Source organism: Heptranchias perlo, unplaced genomic scaffold (assembly GCF_035084215.1).
Source record: "Heptranchias perlo isolate sHepPer1 unplaced genomic scaffold, sHepPer1.hap1 HAP1_SCAFFOLD_943, whole genome shotgun sequence".
Taxonomy (NCBI): domain Eukaryota; kingdom Metazoa; phylum Chordata; class Chondrichthyes; order Hexanchiformes; family Hexanchidae; genus Heptranchias; species Heptranchias perlo.
This window is the reverse complement of record NW_027139985.1, coordinates 39010-65952: the sequence shown is the minus strand read 5'-3', so window position 1 is coordinate 65952 and position 26943 is coordinate 39010. Positions and strand designations below refer to the sequence as shown.

The 26943-nt window shown below is 50.5% G+C and overlaps 1 protein-coding gene across 1 annotated transcript; it reads right to left on the bottom strand.

The window, feature by feature from the left end:
• Positions 1 to 246: 246 nt before the first annotated feature.
• Positions 247 to 26471, bottom strand: LOC137319942 (nck-associated protein 1-like; the record flags this gene model as incomplete). The annotated part of the gene is made up of 5 exons (XM_067981816.1): positions 26370 to 26471; positions 21579 to 21689; positions 6880 to 6972; positions 3828 to 3884; positions 247 to 389 (listed from the first exon to the last, which is right to left on the bottom strand). Coding segments are annotated over exons 1-5 (506 nt in total), but the record flags the coding sequence as incomplete, so codon positions are not given.
• Positions 26472 to 26943: the final 472 nt, after the last annotated feature.

The window sequence follows — 26943 nt, the reverse complement described above, 5'->3', positions numbered from 1 at the left end:
TATGAAATAAACAGATTACGATGGAAGAAGCAGGAAGTGTTTTGGGCTTGGAATTGTTCAGGGACCTTTCAATCTCCTGATGACGATAATTCAGCAGAGTTTCCCAGCAGGTTCGACAGTGATGGCTCCATCACCCCCTCATCGGTTCGCAGCTGAGCGTGCTCTCTCCGTCCAACAATACCCAGTGTTCAAAATATCACAGACAAGGCAAGCGCCCTACGTCCAAAGTAACTTTCATCACATTACCTGGATCCATTGGACATTTCATAGGCGACGTTATACATGCCGACCAGGGTCTTCCGATCGTCGATACGAGACACCATGAGGACCAGAGAGATGTAGGCGACAATCAGATCAAGGTAACCTTTGGTCAGATCATAGTTCACATTCTGGAAGTGAAACAATCGTGTTAGTTGGAGGTTATTTTTGTCTGGATCAAGTTCCGCTTCAGTTTCCAAAACAGCTACTTCCTTGTTTGCACTTGGCCTGCTTTCAAAATGAATTTGTTCATTAACGGATTTTGAGACCGTTATGTAAAATAGCCTGCAGCAATTGGAGATTGGTGTCTGAGAATAGATTAGTGTTTCACATAAAAGGGAACCCAAATGTCTTTTATAAACACATAAATAGTAAAAGGGTAGTCAAAGGAAGGGTGGGACTGATTGGAGACAAAACAGGAGATCTTCTTGTGGAGGCAGAGGACATGGCTGAGGTACTAAATGAATATTTCACATCTGTCTTCACTAGAGAAGAGGATGCTGCCATTGTAGCAGTAAAGGAGGAGGTAGTAGAGATATTGGAGAGGATAAAAATAGATAAAGAGGAGGTACTTAAAAGATTGGCAGTACTCAAAGTCGAAAAGTCACCCGGTCCAGATGGGATGCATCCCAGGTTACTGAGGGAAGTAAGGGTGGAAATTGCGGAGTCTCTGGCCACAATCTTCCAATCCTCCTTAGATAAAGGGACGGTGTCGGAGGACTGGAGGATTGTAAATGTTACATCCTTGTTCAAAAAAGGGGAGAGGGATAAACCCGACAATTACAGGCCAGTCAGTCTCATGTCGATGGTGGGGAAACTATGAGAGACAATAATCCGGGACAAAATTAATTGGCAGTTGGAAAAGTCTGGGCTAATAAATGAAAGTCAGCACGGGTTTGCGCAAGGAAAATTATGTGTGACTAACTTGATTGAGTTCTTTGATGAAGTCACGGAGAAGGTTGATGAGGGTAGTGTGGTTGGTGTTGTGTATATGGACTTTCAAAAGGCATTTGATAAAGTATCACATAATAGACTTGTTAGCAAAATTAAAGCCCATAGGATTAAAGGGACAGTGACAGGGTGGATACAAAATTGGCCAAGGGACAGAAAGCAGAGAGTAGTGGTGAACGGTTGTTTTTCAGACTGGAGGGAAGTATACAGTGGTGTTCCCCAGGGATCAGTATTAGGACCACTGCTCTTTTTGATATATATTAATGACCTGGACTTGGGTATCGAAGGTATAATTTCAAAGTTTGCAGATGACATGAAACTCTGAAATGTAGTAAACAGTGAGGAGGATAGTAACAGACTTCAGGAGGACAGAGACAGACTGGTGAAATGGGCAGACACATGGCAGATGAAATTTAACACAGAGAAGTGTGAAGTGATACATTTTGGTAAGAAGAATGAGGAGAGGCAATAGAAACTAAATGGTACAAATTTAAAGGGGGTGCAGGAACAGAGAGACCTGGGGGTGTGTGTACACAAATCTTTAAAGGTGGCAGGACAAGTTGAGAAGGCTGTTAAAAAAGCAAATGGGATCCTGGGCTTTATAAATAGAGGCATTGAGTACAAAAGCAAGGAAGTTATGCTAAACCTTTATAAAACACTGGTTAGGCCTCAGCTGGAGTATCGTGTTCAATTCTGGGCACCACACTTTAGGAAGGATGTCAAGGCCTTAGGTGACGAGGTGGAGCGGTGATTTAGAATCATAGAAGGGTTCCAGCACAGAAGGAGGCCATTCAGCCCATCGAGTCCATGCCGGCTCTATGCAAGAGCAATCCAGCTAGTCCCACTCCCACGCCCTATCCCCATCGTCCTGCTAATATTTTCCTTTCAAGTACTTATCCAGTTCCCTTTTGAAGGCCATGATTGAATCTGCCTCCACCACCCCCTCGGGCAGTGCATTCCAGATCCTAACCACTCGCTGTGTAAAGAAGTTTTTCCTCATGTCACCTTTGGTTCTTTTGCCAATCACCTTAAATCTATGTCCTCTGGTTCTTGACCCTTCCACCAATGGGAACAGTTTCTCTCTATCTACTCTGTCTAGACCCTTCATGATTTTGAATACTATCAAATCTCCTCGCAACCGTCTCTGTTCCAAGGAGAACAATCCCAGCTTTCCCAGTCTATCCACGTAACTAAAGTCCCTCATCCCTGGAATCATTCGAGTAAATCTCTTCTGCACCCTCTCTAAGGCCTTCACATCTTTCCTAAAGTGCGGTGCCCAGTACTGGACACAATACTCCAGTTGTGGCCGAACCAGTGTTTTATAAAGGTTCATCATAACTTCCTTACTTTTGTACTCTATTCATTTTTACTAGAATGGTACCAGGGATGAGGGACTTCAGTTATGTGGAGAGACTGGAGAAGCTGGAATTGTTCTCCTTAGAGCAGAGAAGGTTAAGAGGAGATTTGATCGAGGTGTTCAAAATCATGAGAGGTTTTGGTAGAGTAAATAAGGAGAAACTGTTTCTCGTGGCAGGAGGGTCGACACAGATTTAAGGTGATCGGCAAAAGAACCAGAGGGGAGATGAGGAATTTTTTTTTACGCAGCGAGTTGTGATGATCTGGAATGCTCTGCCTGAAAGGGCGGTGGAAGCAGATTCAGTGATCTCCCACACTCCCAAAATGTAACAGTTCCGTAGTCAGAAGCGGTGATGTGAACAATAATCAAGTGTGGCTGAAAACAAAATGAATTGCCACCATCTTACCACGGTCGCAGGGGAGTGGGACCAATCGGACAGCTCTTTCAAAGAGCCGGCACGGGCACAATGGGCCGAATGGCCTCCTTCTTGCAGGTCTGTGTGTTTGTGCGCATGTGCACGTGTATGGGTGTGCGTCTGCGCCCGCGCGTCAGTGCGTGTGCCTGCGTCATTCAGGATGGATGTTAATACTGAGCCCTGAGTTGATCGAGACGAGGCTGATTGCCATGGTCCAGGCCAGCCCGGAGATTTGGGTGTCTGTTTTGGAAGAAAACACAGAGTACAGTGGGAGGATTCTCAGAATGAGATGGAGGGCCTGGGCCTCGGGGAGTGGACGGGGCTGATGTATGAAGCAGGATGAGGCCCCACCAGGTTTCCACTGCTTGTTTTGGTTTACTCTGTCAGATCCGCCAGAAATGGCAGGAGCTAATGTCACCCATCGCAATCCAACCAGTTCCACCTCCATTACTAAGTGAGCCTGCACGATGCCATCTTTCAAATGCCACCCTTCAATTCTTTAAAGTGTTCTCCACCTGTGGCCACCTTTAACCCCCATCACATCGTAACAAAGGTGCTGGCCCACAATTCCTGCCCCAAACCTGCGGCCAATACCCCAGTCATGCAGAGTTCAGCCAAACTCAACGTTAATTACAGTGTCACATGATAATGACATCACCTGATTAATGTCACGTGACCCGCTGCATCTGCCTTTCCTCAGACACCACAGATGTCAAACCTCGAACATACTGATCTCAAGCAATGACAAGGTTCAAAGTCAGGCCCTTAGCCATTGGTGAAAGTGGTGGGTGAGTACCTGAATTAAGTTCTGTTCATGAGGGTGCTTCCCCTGTGTGAGGTACTTACTATATCCAGGTACATTTGACAGGCATCCATAGCATTCAGTAACTCGTACACATTGTCCTGTAAAACACAAGCAGAAAAACTTTCAGCATCAATCAGAGGCCAGGAAGAGCAAGGGTTATCAAAGTTTTCCAGATATTAAGGGGAACTGATAGGGTAGAGAAACTAATTCCGCTGGTTGGGGAGTCCAGGACAAGGGGACATAGCCTAAAAATTAGATCCAGGACTTTCAAGAGTGAAGGTGGGAAATGTTTCTACAGGCAAAGGGTGGTAGAAGTTTGGAACTCTCTTCCCCCAAGGGCAGTTGATGCCAGCTCAATTGCTAAATTTAAATCTGAGATTAATAGATTTTTGTTAACCAAAGGTATTAAGGGATATGGGGCTAAGGCGGGGAGATGGAGTTAGATCACAGATCAACCAAGATCTCATTGAATGACGGAACAGGCTCGAGGGGCTAAATGGCCTACTCCTGTTCCAATGGTTGGAGGCCGGATAAAGACCATTATACTGCACCAAATATCACACATCGAACGTAGGGGGACGTATCACACATCTATACCAATGTACAGGTATATATACCCCATTGTATAATTATCTATATCAATGTACAGGTATATATACCCCATTGTATAATTATCTATATCAATGTACAGGTATATATACCCCATTGTATAATTATCTATATCAATGTACAGGTATATACCCCATTGTATAATTATCTATACCAATGTACAGGTATATACCGCATTGTATAATTATCTATACCAATGTACAGGTATATACCCCATTGTATAATTATCTATATCAATGTACAGGTATATATACCCCATTGTATAATTATCTATATCAATGTACAGGTATATATACCCCATTGTATAATTATCTATATCAATGTACAGGTATATATACCCCATTGTATAATTATCTATACCAATGTACAGGTATATACCCCATTGTATAATTATCTATATCAATGTACAGGTATATATACCCCATTGTATAATTATCTATACCAATGTACAGGTATATACCCCATTGTATAATTATCTATATCAATGTACAGGTATATATACCCCATTGTATAATTATCTATACCAATGTACAGGTATATACCCCATTGTATAATTATCTATACCAATGTACAGGTATATACCCCATTGTATAATTATCTATATCAATGTACAGGTATATACCCCATTGTATAATTATCTATATCAATGTACAGGTATATATACCCCATTGTATAATTATCTATATCAATGTACAGGTATATATAACCCATTGTATAATTATCTATATCAATGTACAGGTATATATACCCCATTGTATAATTATCTATATCACTGTACAGGTATATACCCCATTGTATAATTATCTATACCAATGTACAGGTATATACCCCATTGTATAATTATCTATACCAATGTACAGGTATATACCCCATTGTATAATTATCTATACCAATGTACAGGTATATACCCCATTGTATAATTATCTATATCAATGTACAGGTATATATACCCCATTGTATAATTATCTATATCAATGTACAGGTATATACCCCATTGTATAATTATCTATACCAATGTACAGGTATATACCCCATTGTATAATTATCTATATCAATGTACAGGTATATATACCCCATTGTATAATTATCTATATCAATGTACAGGTATATACCCCATTGTATAATTATCTATACCAATGTACAGGTATATATACCCCATTGTATAATTATCTATATCAATGTACAGGTATATACCCCATTGTATAATTATCTATACCAATGTACAGGTATATATACCCCATTGTATAATTATCTATATCAATGTACAGGTATATATACCCCATTGTATAATTATCTATATCAATGTACAGGTATATACCCCATTGTATAATTATCTATACCAATGTACAGGTATATATACCCCATTGTATAATTATCTATATCAATGTACAGGTATATATACCCCATTGTATAATTATCTATACCAATGTACAGGTATATACCCCATTGTATAATTATCTATTCCAATGTACAGGTATATACCCCATTGTATAATTATCTATATCAATGTACAGGTATATATACCCCATTGTATAATTATCTATACCAATGTACAGGTATATACCCCATTGTATAATTAGCTATTCCAATGTACAGGTATATACCCCATTGTATAATTATCTATACCAATGTACAGGTATATACCCCATTGTATAATTATCTATATCAATGTACAGGTATATATACCCCATTGTATAATTATCTATATCAATGTACAGGTATATACCCCATTGTATAATTATCTATACCAATGTACAGGTATATATACCCCATTGTATAATTATCTATATCAATGTACAGGTATATATACCCCATTGTATAATTATCTATATCAATGTACAGGTATATACCCCATTGTATAATTATCTATACCAATGTACAGGTATATATACCCCATTGTATAATTATCTATATCAATGTACAGGTATATATACCCCATTGTATAATTATCTATACCAATGTACAGGTATATACCCCATTGTATAATTATCTATTCCAATGTACAGGTATATACCCCATTGTATAATTATCTATATCAATGTACAGGTATATACCCCATTGTATAATTATCTATATCAATGTACAGGTATATACCCCATTGTATAATTATCTATACCAATGTACAGGTATATACCCCATTGTATAATTATCTATACCAATGTACAGGTATATACCCCATTGTATAATTATCTATACCAATGTACAGGTATATACCCCATTGTATAATTATCTATACCAATGTACAGGTATATACCCCATTGTATAATTATCTATACCAATGTACCATTGCATCTTCCATGCCTACCAATCATTTGGTATATCTATGCCAGCACTAGCAAGTATAGGTAGTAATGATTTGTTTTATTTCCTTGTCATTTAGCAAATTTTAAATCTTTATCCGTTTGACCTAATCCTGTGGAGAATTCAATCATCCCAGCCTGTGGTCAATGAAAGTTTCACATCGATATCAAGCTGCACTCTTACCCGGAACTCCATGACATCCACGAAGGATTGGTAATAATTTGTCAGGTTCTTGAGAACTTCAGACTTCTCCTTCTGAATGTTGCTGAACTGGCTCTGAAAGGTTGGAATGAACAGAACATTAAACACAGGTTAAGGGATGTCCAGACTAAAGAGGGGAATGGATATTTCAGGTTACGGTATCTTAGCAATCTCCATCAACAGTTGGTTTCAGCGAGACTTCGATCAATGGCACTGGGCAATGGCCTGAAACACTCTGATAGATTTTGATATTGAAACATTTAGCGATTTAAAAGGTATGATTTGAGAAAAAAATTCTCCTCATCTCCGTCTTAAATAGGAGACCCCTTATTTTTAAACTGTGGTCCCTAGTTCTAGTCTCTCCCACAAGGGGAAACATCCTCTCAGCATCTACCCCTTCTAGTCCCCTCAGGATCTTCCATGTTTCAATAAGATCACCTCTCATTCTTCTAAACTCCAGTGTATACAGGCCCAACTTGTCCAACCTTTCCTCAAATGATAACCCCCTCATCCCAGGAATCAGTCGAGTGAACTTTCCCTGAACCGCCTCCAAAGCAATTATGTCCTTTCTTAAATAAGGAGACCAAAACTGCACACAGTATTCTAGATGTGGTCTCACCAATGCCCTGTACAACTGTAGCAAAACATCTCTACTTTTATATTCCATTCCCCTTGCAATAAATGACAACCATTCCATTTGCCTTCCTAATCACTTGCTGCACCTGCATACTAACTTTTTGTGATTCATGTACTAGGACACCCAGATCCCTCTGTACCTCAGAGTTCTGCAATCTCTCTCCATTTAAATATACTGCTTTTCTATTCCTCCTGCCAAAGTGGACAAGTTCACATTTTCCCACATTATACTCCATCTGCCAAATTTTGTCCACTCACTTAACCTATCTATATCCCTTTGCAGACTCCTTATATCCTCTTCACAACTTACTTTCCAACCTACCTTTGTGTCATCAGCAAATTTAGCAACCATACATTCGGTCCCTTCATCCAAGTCATTGATAGATTGTAAATAGTTGAGGTCCCAGCACTGATCCCTGTGGCACTCCACTCATTACATCTTGCCAACCTGAAAATGACCCATTTATTCCCACTCTCTGTTTCCTGTTAGCTAACCAATCCTTTATCCATGCTAATATGTTACCCTCTACACCGTGAGCTCTTATTTTGTGTAGTAGCCTTTGATGTGGCACCTTGTCAAAAGCCTTCTGGAAATCCAAGTACACCACATCCACATGATCCCCTTTATCCACGTTGCTTGTTACTTCCTCAAAGAACTCTAATAAATTAGTCAAACACGATTTCCCTTTCACAAAGCCGTGTTGACTCTGCCTGATTGCACTGAGACTGTCTAAGTGCCCTGCTATAACCTCCTTAATAATAGATTCTAGCATTTTCCCTATGACAGATGTTAAGCTAACTGGCCTGTAGTTTCCTGCTTTCTGTCTCCCTCCTTTCTTGAATAGAGGAGTTACATTTGCTATTTTCCAATCTGATGGGACTCTTCCAGAATCGAGGGAATTTTGGAAAATTAATACCAATGCATCGACTATCTCTGCAGCCACTTCTTTTAAGACCCTCGGATGAAGTCCATCAGGACCTGGGAACTTGTCAGCTTTTAGTATGAATATTTTTTTTCAGAACCCTTTCCCTGGTGATTGTAAATGTTTTAAGTTCCTCCCTCCCTTTCACCTCTTGATTCACAATTATTTCTGGCATGTTATTTGTATCCTCTACAGTAAAGACGGATGCAAAATATCTGTTCAATTCATCCATCATTTCCTTATTCTCCATTATTAATTCCCCAGACTCACTCTCCAGAGAACCAACACTCACTTTTCTTACTCTTTTCCTTTTTAAATACCTGTAGAAACTCTTACTATCTGTTTTTATATTTCTAGCTCGCTTTCTCTCGTACTCTAATTTCTCCCTCCTTATTATTCTTTTAGTCATTCTTTGCTGTTTTTTATATTCTATCCAATCTTCTGACCTGCCTCTAATCTTTGCGGAATTGTATGCTTTTTCTTTCAATTTGATTCTATCTTTAACTTCCTGAGTTAGCCACGGATGGTACGTCCTTCCCCTAGAGTCTTTCTTGCTCACTGGACTGTATCTTTGCTGAGTGTTATGAAATATCTCATTAAATGTCTGCCACTGCATCTCTACTGACCTATCCCTTAACCTAAGTTCCCAGTTCACTTTAGCCAGCTCTGCCTTTATGCCCTCATAATTGCCCTTATTTCAGTTTAAAACACTAGTCTTAGACTGACTCTTCTCTCCCTCAAACTGAATGCAAAATTCAATCATATTGTGATCACTGCTACCCAGTACAAAAGCAAGGAAGTTATGCTAATCCTTCACTCCAGCTGAGGCAGAACCAGTGTTTTATATTGTGTCCAATTCTGGACACCACACTTTAGGAAGGATGTCAAGGCCTTGGAGAGGATGCAGAGGAGATTTACTAGAATGGTACCAGGGATGAGGGACTTCAGTTATGTGGATAGACTGGAGAAGCTGGGATTGTTCTCCTTAGAGCAGAGAAGGTTAAGAGGAGATTTGATAGAGGTATTCAAAATCATGAAGGGTTTTGACAGAGTAAATAAGGAGAAACTGTTTCCAGTGGCAGGAGAGTTGGTAATCAGAGGACACAGATTTAAGATGATCGGGAAAAGAGGTGCGAGCGAGACCCGTTCTCTCCCTCAGTCCCCCTCTGTCCCTCAGTCTCCCTCTGTCCCTCAGTCTCCCTCTGTCCCTCAGCCTCCTTCTGTCCCTCAGTCCCCCTCTGTCCCTGATTCTCCCTCTGCCCCTCAGTCTCCCTCTGTCCCTCAGTCTCCCTCTGTCCCTGAGTCTCCCTCTGTCCCTGAGTCTCCCTCTGTCCCTCAGTTTCCCTCTGTCCCTGAGTCTCCCTCTGTCCCTGAGTCCCCCTCTGTCCCTGAGTCCCCCTCTGTCCCTCAGTCTCCCTCTGTCCCTGAGTCTCCCTCTGTCCCTGAGTCCCCCTCTGTCCCTGAGTCCCCCTCTGTCCCTCAGTCTCCCTCTGTCCCTGAGTCTCCCTCTGTCCCTGAGTCCCCCTCTGTCCCTCAGTCTCCTTCTGTCCCTCAGTCCCCCTCTGTCGCTCAGTCTCCCTCTGTCCCTCAGCCTCCTTCTGTCCCTCTGTCCCTGAGTCTCCCTCTGTCCCTCAGTCTCCCTCTGTCCCTGAGTCCCCCTCTGTCCCTCAGTCTCCCTCTGTCCCTGAGTCTCCCTCTGTCCCTGAGTCCCCCTCTGTCGCTCAGCCTCCTTCTGTCCCTGATTCTCCCTCTGTCCCTGAGTCTCCCTCTGTCCCTCAGTCCCCCTCTGTCCCTGATTCTCCCTCTGTCCCTGAGTCTCCCTCTGTCCCTCAGTCCCCCTCTGTCCCTCAGTCCCCCTCTGTCCCTGAGTCTCCCCCTGTCCCTGAGTCCCCCTCTGTCCCTCAGTCTCCCTTTGTCCCTGATTCTCCCTCTGTCCCTGAGTCCCCCTCTGTCCCTCAGCCTCCTTCAGTCCCTGATTCTCCCTCCGTCCCTGAGTCTCCCTCTGTCCCTCAGCCTCCTTCTGTCCCTGATTCTCCCTCTGTCCCTGAGTCTCCCTCTGTCCCTCAGTCTCCCTCTGTCCCTGAGTCTCCCTCTGTCCCTCAGTCTCCCTCTGTCCCTGAGTCTCCCTCTGTCCCTCAGTCTCCCTCTGTCCCTGAGTCTCCCTCTGTCCCTCAGTCTCCCTCTGTCCCTCAGTCTCCCTCTGTCCCTGATTCCCCCTCTGTCCCTCAGTCCCCCTCTGTCCCTGAGTCTCCCTCTGTCCCTCAGTCTCCCTCTGTCCCTGAGTCTCCCTCTGTCCCTCAGTCTCCCTCTGTCCCTCAGTCTCCCTCTGTCCCTGAGTCTCCCTCTGTCCCTCAGTCTCCCTCTGTCCCTGAGTCTCCCTCTGTCCCTCAGTCTCCCTCTGTCCCTCAGTCCCACTCTGTCCCTGAGTCTCCCTCTGTCCCTCAGTCCCACTCTGTCCCTGAGTCCCCCTCTGTCCCTGATTCTCCCTCTGTCCCTGAGTCTCCCTCTGTCCCTCAGTCCCCCTCTGTCCCTAAGTCTCCCTCTGTCCCTCAGTCCCCCTCTGTCCCTGAGTCCCCCTCTGTCCCTCAGTCTCCCTCTGTCCCTGAGTCTCCCTCTGTCCCTCAGTCCCCCTCTGTCCCTGAGGCTCCCTCTGTCCCTGATTCCCCCTCTGTCCCTCAGTCCCCCTCTGTCCCTCAGTCTCCCTCTGTCCCTGAGTCTCCCTCTGTCCCTCAGTCCCCCTCTGTCCCTCAGTCTCCCTCTGTCCCTCAGTCTCTCTCTGTCCCTGAGTCTCCCTCTGTCCCTCAGTCCCCCTCTGTCCCTGAGTCTCCCTCTGTCCCTGAGTCTCCCTCTGTCCCTCAGTCCCCCTCTGTCCCTGAGTCTCCCTCTGTCCCTGAGTCCCCCTCTGTCCCGGATTCTCCCTCTGTCCCTGAGTCTCCCTCTGTCCCTGAGTCTCCCTCTGTCGCTGAGTCTCCCTCTGTCCCGGATTCTCCCTCTGTCCCTGAGTCTCCCTCTGTCCCTCAGTCTCCCTCTGTCCCTGAGTCCCCCTCTGTCCCGGATTCTCCCTCTGTCCCTGAGTCTCCCTCTGTCCCTCAGTCCCCCGCTGTCCCTCAGTCTCCCTCTGTCCCTCAGTCCCCCTCTGTCCCTGAGTCTCCCTCTGTCCCTCAGTCTCCCTCTGTCCCTGATTCCCCCTCTGTCCCTCAGTCTCCCTCTGTCCCTCAGTCTCCCTCTGTCCCTCAATCCCCCTCTGTCCCTGAGTCCCCCTCTGTCCATGAGTGTCCATCTGTCCCTCAGTCTCCCTCTGTCCCTCAGTCCCCCTCTGTCCCTCAGTCTCCCTCTGTCCCTCAATCCCCCTCTGTCCCTGAGTCCCCCTCTGTCCCTCAGTCTCCCTCTGTCCCTCAGTCTCCCTCTGTCCCTCAGTCTCCCTCTGTCCCTGATTCCCCCTCTGTCCCTCAGTCCCCCTCTGTCCCTAATTCTCACTCTGTCCCTCAGTCTCCCTCTGTCCCTGATTCCCCCTCTGTCCCTCAGTCTCTCTCTGTCCCTCATTCCCCCTCTGTGCCTCAGTCTCCCTCTGTCCCTGATTCCCCCTCTGTCCCTCAGTCTCCCTCTGTCCCTCAGTCTCCCTCTGTCCCTCAGTCTCCCCCTGTCCCTAATTCTCACTCTGTCCCTCAGTCTCCCTCTGTCCCTGATTCCCCCTCTGTCCCTCAGTCTCCCTCTGTCCCTCAGTCCCCCTCTGTCCCTCAGTCTCCCTCTGTCCCTCAGTCCCCCTCTGTCCCTCAGTCTCCCTCTGTCCCTGATTCCCCCTCTGTCCCTGATTCCCCCTCTGTCCCTCAGTCCCCCTCTGTCCCTGAGTGTCCCTCTGTCCCTCAGTCTCCCTCTGTCCCTCAGTCTCCCTCTGTCCCTGAGTCTCCCTCTGTCCCTCAGTCTCCCTCTGTCCCTCAGTCTCCCTCTGTCCCTCACTCTCCCCCTGTCCCTAATTCTCACTCTGTCCCTCAGTCTCCCTCTGTCCCTGATTCCCCCTCTGTCCCTCAGTCTCCCTCTGTCCCTGAGTCTCCCTCTGTCCCTGAGTCTCCCTCTGTCCCTCAGTCTCCCTCTGTCCCTCACTCTCCCCCTGTCCCTAATTCTCACTCTGTCCCTCAGTCTCCCTCTGTCCCTGATTCCCCCTCTGTCCCTCAGTCCCCCTCTGTCCCTCAGTCTCCCTCTGTCCCTGAGTCTCCCTCTGTCCCTCAGTCTCCCTCTGTCCCTAATTCTCACTCTGTCCCTCAGTCTCCCTCTGTCCCTGATTCCCCCTCTGTCCCTCAGTCTCCCTCTGTCCCTCAGTCTCCCTCTGTCCCTCACTCTCCCCCTGTCCCTAATTCTCACTCTGTCCCTCAGTCTCCCTCTGTCCCTGATTCCCCCTCTGTCCCTCAGTCTCCCTCTGTCCCTCAGTCTCCCTCTGTCCCTCACTCTCCCCCTGTCCCTAATTCTCACTCTGTCCCTCAGTCTCCCTCTGTCCCTGATTCCCCCTCTGTCCCTCAGTCCCCCTCTGTCCCTCAGTCTCCCTCTGTCCCTGATTCCCCCTCTGTCCCTCAGTCTCCCTCTGTCCCTCAGTCTCCCTCTGTCCCTCACTCTCCCCCTGTCCCTAATTCTCACTCTGTCCCTCAGTCTCCCTCTGTCCCTGATTCCCCCTCTGTCCCTCAGTCTCCCTCTGTCCCTCAGTCTCCCTCTGTCCCTCAGTCTCCCTCTGTCCCTCAGTCTCCCTCTGTCCCTCAGTCCCCCTCTGTCCCTCACTCTCCCCCTGTCCCTAATTCTCACTCTGTCCCTCAGTCTCCCTGTGTCCCTGATTCCCCCTCTGTCCCTCAGTCCCCCTCTGTCCCTCAGTCTCCCTCTGTCCCTGATTCCCCCTCTGTCCCTCAGTCTCCCTCTGTCCCTCAGTCTCCCTCTGTCCCTCACTCTCCCCCTGTCCCTAATTCTCACTCTGTCCCTCAGTCTCCCTCTGTCCCTGATTCCCCCTCTGTCCCTCAGTCCCCCTCTGTCCCTCAGTCTCCCTCTGTCCCTGAGTCTCCCTCTGTCCCTCAGTCCCCCTCTGTCCCTCAGTCTCCCTCTGTCCCTCAGTCTCTCTCTGTCCCTGAGTCTCCCTCTGTCCCTCAGTCCCCCTCTGTCCCTGAGTCTCCCTCTGTCCCTGAGTCTCCCTCTGTCCCTGAGTCTCCCTCTGTCCCTCAGTCCCCCTCTGTCCCTGAGTCTCCCTCTGTCCCTGAGTCCCCCTCTGTCCCGGATTCTCCCTCTGTCCCTGAGTCTCCCTCTGTCCCTGAGTCTCCCTCTGTCGCTGAGTCTCCCTCTGTCCCGGATTCTCCCTCTGTCCCTGAGTCTCCCTCTGTCCCTCAGTCTCCCTCTGTCCCTCAGTCCCCCTCTGTCCCTGAGTCTCCCTCTGTCCCTGAGTCCCCCTCTGTCCCGGATTCTCCCTCTGTCCCTGAGTCTCCCTCTGTCCCTCAGTCCCCCGCTGTCCCTCAGTCTCCCTCTGTCCCTCAGTCCCCCTCTGTCCCTGAGTCTCCCTCTGTCCCTCAGTCTCCCTCTGTCCCTGATTCCCCCTCTGTCCCTCAGTCTCCCTCTGTCCCTCAGTCTCCCTCTGTCCCTCAATCCCCCTCTGTCCCTGAGTCCCCCTCTGTCCATGAGTGTCCATCTGTCCCTCAGTCTCCCTCTGTCCCTCAGTCCCCCTCTGTCCCTCAGTCTCCCTCTGTCCCTCAATCCCCCTCTGTCCCTGAGTCCCCCTCTGTCCCTCAGTCTCCCTCTGTCCCTCAGTCTCCCTCTGTCCCTCAGTCTCCCTCTGTCCCTGATTCCCCCTCTGTCCCTCAGTCCCCCTCTGTCCCTAATTCTCACTCTGTCCCTCAGTCTCCCTCTGTCCCTGATTCCCCCTCTGTCCCTCAGTCTCTCTCTGTCCCTCATTCCCCCTCTGTGCCTCAGTCTCCCTCTGTCCCTGATTCCCCCTCTGTCCCTCAGTCTCCCTCTGTCCCTCAGTCTCCCTCTGTCCCTCAGTCTCCCCCTGTCCCTAATTCTCACTCTGTCCCTCAGTCTCCCTCTGTCCCTGATTCCCCCTCTGTCCCTCAGTCTCCCTCTGTCCCTCAGTCCCCCTCTGTCCCTCAGTCTCCCTCTGTCCCTCAGTCCCCCTCTGTCCCTCAGTCTCCCTCTGTCCCTGATTCCCCCTCTGTCCCTGATTCCCCCTCTGTCCCTCAGTCCCCCTCTGTCCCTGAGTGTCCCTCTGTCCCTCAGTCTCCCTCTGTCCCTCAGTCTCCCTCTGTCCCTGAGTCTCCCTCTGTCCCTCAGTCTCCCTCTGTCCCTCAGTCTCCCTCTGTCCCTCACTCTCCCCCTGTCCCTAATTCTCACTCTGTCCCTCAGTCTCCCTCTGTCCCTGATTCCCCCTCTGTCCCTCAGTCTCCCTCTGTCCCTGAGTCTCCCTCTGTCCCTGAGTCTCCCTCTGTCCCTCAGTCTCCCTCTGTCCCTCACTCTCCCCCTGTCCCTAATTCTCACTCTGTCCCTCAGTCTCCCTCTGTCCCTGATTCCCCCTCTGTCCCTCAGTCCCCCTCTGTCCCTCAGTCTCCCTCTGTCCCTGAGTCTCCCTCTGTCCCTCAGTCTCCCTCTGTCCCTAATTCTCACTCTGTCCCTCAGTCTCCCTCTGTCCCTGATTCCCCCTCTGTCCCTCAGTCTCCCTCTGTCCCTCAGTCTCCCTCTGTCCCTCACTCTCCCCCTGTCCCTAATTCTCACTCTGTCCCTCAGTCTCCCTCTGTCCCTGATTCCCCCTCTGTCCCTCAGTCTCCCTCTGTCCCTCAGTCTCCCTCTGTCCCTCACTCTCCCCCTGTCCCTAATTCTCACTCTGTCCCTCAGTCTCCCTCTGTCCCTGATTCCCCCTCTGTCCCTCAGTCCCCCTCTGTCCCTCAGTCTCCCTCTGTCCCTGATTCCCCCTCTGTCCCTCAGTCTCCCTCTGTCCCTCAGTCTCCCTCTGTCCCTCACTCTCCCCCTGTCCCTAATTCTCACTCTGTCCCTCAGTCTCCCTCTGTCCCTGATTCCCCCTCTGTCCCTCAGTCTCCCTCTGTCCCTCAGTCTCCCTCTGTCCCTCAGTCTCCCTCTGTCCCTCAGTCCCCCTCTGTCCCTCACTCTCCCCCTGTCCCTAATTCTCACTCTGTCCCTCAGTCTCCCTGTGTCCCTGATTCCCCCTCTGTCCCTCAGTCCCCCTCTGTCCCTCAGTCTCCCTCTGTCCCTGATTCCCCCTCTGTCCCTCAGTCTCCCTCTGTCCCTCAGTCTCCCTCTGTCCCTCACTCTCCCCCTGTCCCTAATTCTCACTCTGTCCCTCAGTCTCCCTCTGTCCCTGATTCCCCCTCTGTCCCTCAGTCCCCCTCTGTCCCTCAGTCTCCCTCTGTCCCTCACTCTCCCCCTGTCCCTAATTCTCACTCTGTCCCTCAGTCTCCCTCTGTCACTGATTCCCCCTCTGTCCCTCAGTCTCCCTCTGTCCCTCAGTCTCCCTCTGTCCCTCAGTCTCCCTCTGTCCCTCAGTCCCCCTCTGTCCCTGATTCCCCCTCTGTCCCTCAGTCTCCCTCTGTCCCTCAGTCTCCCTCTGTCCCTCACTCTCCCTCTGTCCCTGATTCCCCCTCTGTCCCTCAGTCTCCCTCTGTCCCTCACTCTCCCCCTGTCCCTAATTCCCCCTCTGTCCCTCAGTCTCCCCCTGTCCCTCAGTCCCCCTCTGTCCCTCAGTCTCCCTCTGTCCCTCACTCTCCCCCTGTCCCTAATTCTCACTCTGTCCCTCAGTCTCCCTCTGTCCCTGATTCCCCCTCTGTCCCTCAGTCTCCCTCTGTCCCTGAGTCTCCCTCTGTCCCTCAGTCTCCCTCTGTCCCTCAGTCTCCCTCTGTCCCTCACTCTCCCCCTGTCCCTAATTCTCACTCTGTCCCTCAGTCTCCCTCTGTCCCTGATTCCCCCTCTGTCCCTCAGTCCCCCTCTGTCCCTCAGTCTCCCTCTGTCCCTCAGTCTCCCTCTGTCCCTCACTCTCCCCCTGTCCCTAATTCTCACTCTGTCCCTCAGTCTCCCTCTGTCACTGATTCCCCCTCTGTCCCTCAGTCTCCCTCTGTCCCTCAGTCTCCCTCTGTCCCTCACTCTCCCCCTGTCCCTAATTCTCACTCTGTCCCTCAGTCTCCCTCTGTCACTGATTCCCCCTCTGTCCCTCAGTCTCCCTCTGTCCCTCAGTCTCCCTCTGTCCCTCAGTCTCCCTCTGTCCCTCAGTCCCCCTCTGTCCCTCAGTCTCCCTCTGTCCCTGATTCCCCCTCTGTCCCTCAGTCTCCCTCTGTCCCTCAGTCTCCCTCTGTCCCTCACTCTCCCCCTGTCCCTAATTCTCACTCTGTCCCTCAGTCTCACTCTGTCCCTGATTCCCCCTCTGTCCCTCAGTCTCCCTCTGTCCCTCAGTCTCCCTCTGTCCCTCACTCTCCCCCTGTCCCTAATTCTCACTCTGTCCCTCAGTCTCCCTCTGTCACTGATTCCCCCTCTGTCCCTCAGTCTCCATCTGTCCCTCAGTCTCCCTCTGTCCCTCACTCTCCCCCTGTCCCTAATTCTCACTCTGTCCCTCAGTCTCCCTCTGTCACTGATTCCCCCTCTGTCCCTCAGTCTCCCTCTGTCCCTCAGTCTCCCTCTGTCCCTCACTCTCCCCCTGTCCCTAATTCTCACTCTGTCCCTCAGTCTCCCTCTGTCCCTGATTCCCCCTCTGTCCCTCAGTCTCCCTCTGTCCCTCACTCTCCCCCTGTCCCTAATTCTCACTCTGTCCCTCAGTCTCCCTCTGTCCCTGATTCCCCCTCTGTCCATCAGTCTCCCTCTGTCCCTCAGTCTCCCTCTGTCCCTCAGTCTCCCTCTGTCCCTGATTCCCCCTCTGTCCCTCAGTCTCCCTCTGTCCCTCAGTCTCCCTCTGTCCCTCAGTCCCCCTCTGTCCCTCAGTCTCCCTCTGTCCCTCAGTCTCCCTCTGTCCCTCACTCTCCCCCTGTCCCTAATTCTCACTCTGTCCCTCAGTCTCCCTCTGTCCCTGATTCCCCCTCTGTCCCTCAGTCTCCCTCTGTCCCTGATTCCCCCTCTGTCCCTCAGTCTCCCTCTGTCCCTCAGTCTCCCTCTGTCCCTCAGTCTCCCTCTGTCCATCAGTCCCCCTCTGTCCCTCAGTCTCCCTCTGTCCCTGAGTCTCCCTCTCTCCCTCAGTCTCCCTCTGTCCCTCAGTCCCCCTCTGTCCCTCAGTCTCCCTCTGTCCCTGAGTCTCCCTCTGTCCCTCAGTCTCCCTCTGTCCCTCAGTCTCCCTCTGTCCCTCAGTCTCCCTCTGTCCCTAATTCTCACTCTGTCCCTCAGTCCCCCTCTGTCCCTCAGTCTCCCTCTGTCCCTGAGTCTCCCTCTCTCCCTCAGTCTCCCTCTGTCCCTCAGTCTCCCTCTGTCCCTCAGTCTCCCTCTGTCCCTCAGTCCCCCTCTGTCCCTCAGTCTCCCTCTGTCCCTAATTCTCACTCTGTCCCTCAGTCCCCCTCTGTCCCTCAGTCTCCCTCTGTCCCTAATTCTCACTCTGTCCCTGATTCCCCCTCTGTCCCTCAGTCTCCCTCTGTCCCTAATTCTCACTCTGTCCCTCAGTCCCCCTCTGTCCCTCAGTCTCCCTCTGTCCCTAATTCTCACTCTGTCCCTCAGTCTCCCTCTGTCCCTCAGTCTCACTCTGTCCCTCAGTCTCACTCTGTCCCTCAGTCTCCCTCAGTGTTTCAATTAATCATTTTATTCTGCCTGATCCCTTTCCCTACATCAATTTGATGTGCTGCTCCTGCCTCTCCCTCTCTGTCTCTTCAGTGTGTTGGTCTTAAGATTCATGGCAGTAATTCTTAACTCTCGATAAAGTCCAAACCCATCCAAGGTCCCCTCTCACTCTGCTGGGCAAGATACCAATTGCTTCTCATCTTCCAGGTGACCTTTCCTCGCCTCCAGTCTCCCACTCCCTTTCTCACAACCTCCCTTCTCTCTCTCTGTTGATCGAAATCACTATTGCCACTGTAGCTCTCAACTTTCCTTGTCCCAGGCTGCCAATACTCTAAACTCCCTCCATCGTTATTGTGCCGAAATCAAACCTCATAACTGATTCTTTCCCAGGCCTCAACCTGTGGAACTCCTCTCCTCATCAGTCTTGCCTCCAACAATCCATTGGCCCCTCTCGCCCCATCTTGCTGTCAGGAATCCCTTTTCTCAACTTTCCTGGCGTCCTCTCGGTGACCACCTGCACTCCGAGCCTTGGCTCATCCCCTGGTTTTCTGAGAATGAAAATTCCTGAGGTCCCAGTGACCTTGTGAGATATGGTGTGACGTTTGATAAGGCCTGAGAAGGTTAAGCTGGACACTGATTCTTTGTACAGTGACTCAATCTTAATGGTCCACCATTACAACCCAGGTTGTCTGGTTTTAATGCAACTCCCCAGACTGTGACGGAGGATAATTACACTGTTCCCCGTACATCGATCGACTGTGACGGAGGATACTTACACTGTTCCCCGTACATCGATCGACTGTGACGGAGGATACTTACACTGTTCCTCGTACATCGATCGACTGTGACGGAGGATAATTACACTGTTCCCCGTACATCGATCGACTGTGACGGAGGATACTTACACTGTTCCCCGTACATCGATCGACTGTGACGGAGGATAATTACACTGTTCCCCGTACATCGATCGACTGTGACGGAGGATAATTACACTGTTCCCCGTACATCGATCGACTGTGACGGAGGATAATTACACTGTTCCCCGTACATCGATCGACTGTGACGGAGGATACTTACACTGTTCCTCGTACATCGATCGACTGTGACGGAGAATACTTACACTGTTCCCCGTACATCGATCGACTGTGACGGAGGATACTTACACTGTTCCCCGTACATCGATCGACTGTGACGGAGGATACTTACACTGTTCCCCGTACATCGATCGACTGTGACGGAGAATACTTACACTGTTCCCCGTACATCGATCGACTGTGACGGAGGATACTTACACTGTTCCCCGTACATCGATCGACTGTGACGGAGGATAATTACACTGTTCCCCGTACATCGATCGACTGTGACGGAGGATACTTACACTGTTCCCCGTACATCGATCGACTGTGACGGAGGATAATTACACTGTTCCCCGTACATCGATCGACTGTGACGGAGAATACTTACACTGTTCCCCGTACATCGATCGACTGTGACGGAGGATAATTACACTGTTCCCCGTACATCGATCGACTGTGACGGAGAATACTTACACTGTTCCTCGTACATCGATCGACTGTGACGGAGGATAATTACACTGTTCCCCGTACATCGATCGACTGTGACGGAGGATAATTACACCGTTCCCCGTACATCGATCGACTGTGACGGAGGATAATTACACTGTTCCCCGTACATCGATCGACTGTGACGGAGGATAATTACACTGTTCCCCGTACATCGATCGACTGTGACGGAGGATACTTACACTGTTCCCCGTACATCGATCGACTGTGACGGAGGATAATTACACTGTTCCCCGTACATCGATCGACTGTGACGGAGGATACTTACACTGTTCCCCGTACATCGATCGACTGTGACGGAGGATAATTACACTGTTCCCCGTACATCGATCGACTGTGACGGAGGATAATTACACTGTTCCCCGTACATCGATCGACTGTGACGGAGGATAATTACACTGTTCCCCGTACATCGATCGACTGTGACGGAGAATACTTACACTGTTCCCCGTACATCGATCGACTGTGACGGAGGATACTTACACTGTTCCCCGTACATCGATCGACTGTGACGGAGGATAATTACACTGTTCCCCGTACATCGATCGACTGTGACGGAGGATAATTACACTGTTCCCCGTACATCGATCGACTGTGACGGAGGATAATTACACCGTTCCCCGTACATCGATCGACTGTGACGGAGGATAATTACACTGTTCCCCGTACATCGATCGACTGTGACGGAGGATAATTACACTGTTCCCCGTACATTGATCGACTGTGACGGAGAATACTTACACTGTTCCCCGTACATCGATCGACTGTGACGGAGGATAATTACACTGTTCCCCGTACATCGATCGACTGTGACGGAGGATACTTACACTGTTCCCCGTACATCGATCGACTGTGACGGAGAATACTTACACTGTTCCCCGTACATCGATCGACTGTGACGGAGGATACTTACACTGTTCCCCGTACATCGATCGACTGTGACGGAGGATAATTACACTGTTCCCCGTACATCGATCGACTGTGACGGAGGATAATTACACTGTTCCCCGTACATCGATCGACTGTGACGGAGGATAATTACACTGTTCCCCGTACATCAATCGACTGTGACGGAGGATACTTACACTGTTCCCCGTACATCGATCGACTGTGACGGAGGATACTTACACTGTTCCCCGTACATCGATCGACTGTGACGGAGGATACTTACACTGTTCCCCGTACATCGATCGACTGTGACGGAGGATACTTACACTGTTCCCCGTACATCGATCGACTGTGACGGAGGATAATTACACTGTTCCCCGTACATCAATCGACTGTGATGGAGGATAATTACACTGTTCCCCGTACATCGATCGACTGTGACGGAGAATACTTACACTGTTCCTCGTACATCGATCGACTGTGACGGAGGATAATTACACTGTTCCCCGTACATCGATCGACTGTGACGGAGGATAATTACACTGTTCCCCGTACATCGATCGACTGTGACGGAGGATAATTACACTGTTCCCCGTACATCGATCGACTGTGACGGAGGATAATTACACTGTTCCCCGTACATCGATCGACTGTGACGGAGGATACTTACACTGTTCCTCGTACATCGATCGACTGTGACGGAGAATACTTACACTGTTCCCCGTACATCGATCGACTGTGACGGAGGATACTTACACTGTTCCTCGTACATCGATCGACTGTGACGGAGAATACTTACACTGTTCCTCGTACATCGATCGACTGTGACGGAGAATACTTACACTGTTCCCCGTACATCGATCGACTGTGACGGAGGATACTTACACTGTTCCTCGTACATCGATCGACTGTGACGGAGGATACTTACACTGTTGCCCCGTACATCAATCGTTGGAAATTTCCTGGTGATGCATTTGATAGCAGGTTCCATACTTTTCTCCGTTAAGTACGGCAGCTTTGACTTGGGGTCTGAGCATGTCTGTAGGAGATCAAAAAAATGTGCTTATAATCACAAAATCCAGGTAAATCCACAGTGTTACACGGGCCCCATCAGGTGGGCTCTGCTGTAACTATTGGCAATATATTGGTGAGAAAGAAAGACTTGCATTTATGTAGCACCTTACACATCCTCAGGACGTCCCAAAGTGCTGTATCACCAATTATGTACTTTTTGAAGTGCGGTCACTGTTGTAATGTAGGAAACGCAGCAGCCAATTTGCGCACAGCAAGATCCCACAAACAGCAATGAGATAAATGACCAGATCATCTGTTTTTTTTTTAGTGATGTTGGTTGAGGGATAAATATTGGCCCCAGGACACCAGGGAGAGCTCCCCGCTGCTCTTCGTCGAAATAGTGTCATGGGATCTTTTACATTCACCTGAGAGGGCAGACGGGGCCTCGGTTTAACGTCTCATCCGAAAGACAGCACCTCCGACAGTGCGGCGCTCCCTCAGTACTGACCCTCCGACAGTGCGGCGCTCCCTCAGTACTGACCCTCCGACAGTGCAGCGCTCCCTCAGTACTGACCCTCCGACAGTGCGGCGCTCCCTCAGTACTGACCCTCCGACAGTGCGGCGCTCCCTCAGTACTGACCCTCCGACAGTGCGGCACTCCCTCAGTACCGACCCTCCGACAGTGCGGCGCTCCCTCAGTACTGACCCTCCGACAGTGCGGCACTCCCTCAGTACCGACCCTCCGACAGTGCAGCGCTCCCTCAGTACTGACCCTCCGACAGTGCAGCGCTCCCTCAGTACCGACCCTCCGACAGTGCAGCGCTCCCTCAGTACTGACCCTCCGACAGTGCGGCCCTCCCTCAGTACTGACCCTCCGACAGTGCGGCCCTCCCTCAGTACTGACCCTCCGACAGTGCAGCGCTCCCTCAGTACTGACCCTCCGACAGTGCAGCGCTCCCTCAGTACTGACCCTCCGACAGTGCAGCGCTCCCTCAGTACTGACCCTCCGACAGTGCGGCGCTCCCTCAGTACTGACCCCCCGACAGTGCGGCCCTCCCTCAGTACTGACCCTCCGACAGTGCGGCGCTCCCTCAGCACAGACCCTCCGACAGTGCGGCGCTCCCTCAGCACAGACCCTCCGACAGTGCGGCGCTCCCTCAGTACTGACCCTCCGACAGTGCGGCGCTCCCTCAGTACTGACCCTCCGACAGTGCGGCCCTCCCTCAGTACTGACCCTCCGACAGTGCGGCCCTCCCTCAGTACTGAACCTCCGACAGTGCGGCGCTCCCTCAGTACTGACCCTCCGACAGTGCGGCCCTCCCTCAGTACTGACCCTCCGACAGTGCGGCGCTCCCTCAGTACTGACCCTCCGACAGTGCGGCGCTCCCTCAGTACTGACCCTCCGACAGTGCGGCGCTCCCTCAGTACTGACCCTCCGACAGTGCGGCCCTCCCTCAGTCCTGACCCTCCGACAGTGCGGCGCTCCCTCAGTACTGACCCTCCGACAGTGCGGCGCTCCCTCAGTACTGACCCTCCGACAGTGCGGCCCTCCCTCAGTCCTGACCCTCCGACAGTGCGGCGCTCCCTCAGTACTGACCCTCCGACAGTGCGGCGCTCCCTCAGTACTGTACTGGAATGTCAGCCTGGATTATGGGGCTCAAGTCTCTGGAACGGGGCTTGAACCCACAATCGTCTGACTCAGAGGCGAGACTGCTACCCACTGAATCACGGCTGACAAGTACAACAAGCAGAGAGAGCCACTGGTCCGAGGAGGATATCCACCTGCAGACCAACTGTTGTAAGGGGGTGGTAGAATCATGGGAATGTGGAAAATTTCCGGCACAGAAGGAGGCCATTCGGCCCATCGTGTCTGTGCCGGCCGGAAAAGAGCTACCCAGCCTAATCCCACTTTCCAGCACTTGGTCCATAGCCCTGTAGGTCACGGCTCTTCAGGTGCACATCACTTTTTAGATGAGTTGAGGGCTCTTGGGGATAAAATTTGGATCAGGGCCATTTTTGGGCGCGGGTAGCGCGATGCGCTATTACCCCTGTACCCAATGGCCCTGCACAGGCTGGACACAAGTTTCGGCCGGCCTGAGTATTAATCTGCAATCAGCGTTCCATTCCACGTGGAATCAATGCAATTCTCACTTTCCAGCAGCAGGGGGAGCCTGATCTCTTAAAGGGAGGTTGCTTCTTCGAAATCTCTTAAAGGTAGCTGGTACCTGTTATTGGCTGAAAATAACAGTCTGCTGTCTGCACGGAGTCTGAACAGAGATCAGACATCGCACACGTAAAACACAGATGCAGGTCCCATCTCTATGTTTACGCACTGATTATGTTAAAACATTGAATAAAGGTTGCGCAGTACTAAATCCCACATCCTCCAATCTGCACACCAGACCTCACCAATCTGCTGATCTGAGTTTGTACCAGGCCTGTGAGAGTGCGTGCACCAAGGTTCTCTGCTGATGCTCTGGAGACATTGGGTGCAAGAGGTGGACAGGAGGAGGGACATCCAATATCTGAGGGGGGCATGAGGCCTCCAGACATCTACCCAAAAGACAGTGGGAGGCAGCGGGGGACGAAGTCAATGCCAGGCCCACAGCATCATGAACATGGATGCAGTGCAGGGAGAAGTTCAATGCTTTGACATGAGAGGTCAAGGTGAGTGAGGTCAAATGTCAAGTGGCGTCTCCTACCAACTGCACCACTGGCCGCATCCACTGCTCCACGGACTAACCCCCCATCACCCACATACCAACAAACTCTTTCCATCAGTACTCAACTCTTCCAATCAGATCTTTCCTCTCACCCTTACACATTACCACTGTTGCAAGCCGCCCACCCACAACTCACAGGCCACACACACTGGCAGCTATTCAACCATGACAGGCACATCACCCAGACATCCTGCAGGGCACTCACCGACACACGTCCCGCTTTCTTGCAGGAGAAGGTGGCGCATAACAGGAGGCAGCAAGTGGCCGTGGAATTCAGCCCCTCGAGCCTGTTCCACCATTCAATGAGATCATGGTTGACCTGTGACCGAACTCCATATACCCGCCTTAGCCCCATATCCCTCAATACGCTTGGTTCACAGAAATCTATCAATCTCAGATTTAACATTCACAAGTGAGCTAGCATCAACTGCCGTCTACAGAAGAGTGTTCCAAACATCTCCCACCTTTTGTGTGTAGAAGCATTCCCTAACTTCACTCCTGCACCTCCCAGCTCGAAATGTTAGGCTATGTCCCTGCGTCCTAGTATTGAAGTGTAGGAGACCTCCAAAAACAGTTACAAATGTTTTTTTTTAATTCGTTCATGGGATGTGGGCGTCGCTGGCAAGGCCGGCATTTATTGCCCATCCCTAATTGCCCTCGAGAAGGTGGTGGTGAGCCGCCTTCTTGAACCGCTGCAGTCCGTGTGGTGAAGGTTCTCCCACAGTGCTGTTAGGAAGGGAGTTCCAGGATTTTGACCCAGCGACGATGAAGGAACGGCGATATATTTCCAAGTCGGGATGGTGTGTGACTTGGAGGGGAACGTGCAGGTGGTGTTGTTCCCATGTGCCTGCTGCCCTTGTCCTTCTAGGTGGTAGAGGTCGCGGGTTTGGGAGGTGCTGTCGAAGAAGCCTTGGCGAGTTGCTGCAGTGCATCCTGTGGATGGTACACACTGCAGCCACAGTGCGCCGGTGGTGAAGGGAGTGAATGTTTAGGGTGGTGGATGGGGTGCCAATCAAGCGGGCTACTTTGTCCTGGATGGTGTCGAGCTTCTTGAGTGTTGTTGGAGCTGCACTCATCCAAGCAAGTGGAGAGTATTCCATCACACTCCTGACTTGTGCCATGTAGATGGTGGAAAGGCTTTGGGGAGTCAGGAGGTGAGTCACTCGCCGCAGAATACCCAGCCTCTGACCTGCTCTTGCAGCCACAGTATTTATATGGCTGGTCCAGTTCGGTTTCTGGTCAATGGTGACCCCCAGGATGCTGATGGTGGGGGATTCGGTGATGGTAATGCCGTTGAATGTGAAGGGGAGGTGATTAGACTCTCTCTTGTTGGAGATGGTCATTGCCTGGCACTTGTCTGGCGTTAATGTTACTTGCCACTTATGAGCCCAAGCCTGGATGTTGTCCAGGTCTTGCTGCATGCAGGCTCGGACTGCTTCATTATCTGTGGGGTTGCGAATGGAACTGAACACTGTGCAATCATCAGCGAACATCTCCATTTCTGACCTTATGATGGAGGGAAGGTCATTGATGAAGCAGCTGAAGATGGTTGGGCCTAGGACACTGCCCTGAGGAACTCCTGCAGCAATGTCCTGGGGCTGAGATGATTGGCCTCCAACAACCACTACCATCTTCCTTTGTGCTAGGTATGACTCCAGCCACTGGAGAGTTTTCCCCCTGATTCCCATTGACTTCAATTTTACTAGGGCTCCTTGGTGCCACACTCGGTCAAATGCTGCCTTGATGTCAAGGGCAGTTACTCTCTCGGCAGCCAAAAGCAATAATCCAGCCACTAAGCTCTAAATCCTGCATGGTCCCTTTAAATAGCACTGGTTGGGGGGGGGTCCTCCAGGCACTTGAAGGCACGTTCAGATGGTCGGGGTTAAGACTGTGCGTTGAGTTGAGCGTTAAGTCCCGAAATGGTGTCTGTCACTTTAAATCGGCGTTGCACACTGATTGAATCCATTATCTCCCTACTTTACATGATTCCAGCATTCGTTGTCTGCACCTGCGCAAACTCCTATACCAAGATGGCGTCCGGCGCATGTTACGCAGGAATCGTGCATGCGCAGCCAAGCCGCCATCTTGGATGTCAGAGAGCCGAGTAGCGCCGAAACAATGGGCGCCACACGGCCCAATTTAGCGCCCTCTGCCTCTCCCACCCTCTCAGGCAGTGAGTTCCAGACCCCCACCACCCTCTGGGTGAGAAAATTTCTCCTCAACTCCCCTCAAATCCTTTGACCAATCACTTTAAATCTATGCCCCCTGGTTATTGACCCCTCTGCTAAGGGAAATAGCTCCTTCCTATCCACTCTATCTAGGCCCCTGATCATTTTATATACCTCAATTAAATCATCCCTCAGCCTCCTCTGTTCTAAAGAAAACAATCCCAGCCTATCCAATCTTTCCTCACAGCTGAAATTCTCCAGTCCTGGCAACATCCTCGGAAATCTCCTCTGCACCCTCTCCAGTGCAATTACATCTTTCCTGTAATGTGGTGACCAATCGAGGGTTGGACTTTGGGGAGGGATGAGGGAGACTGGGAGGTCATGGGGG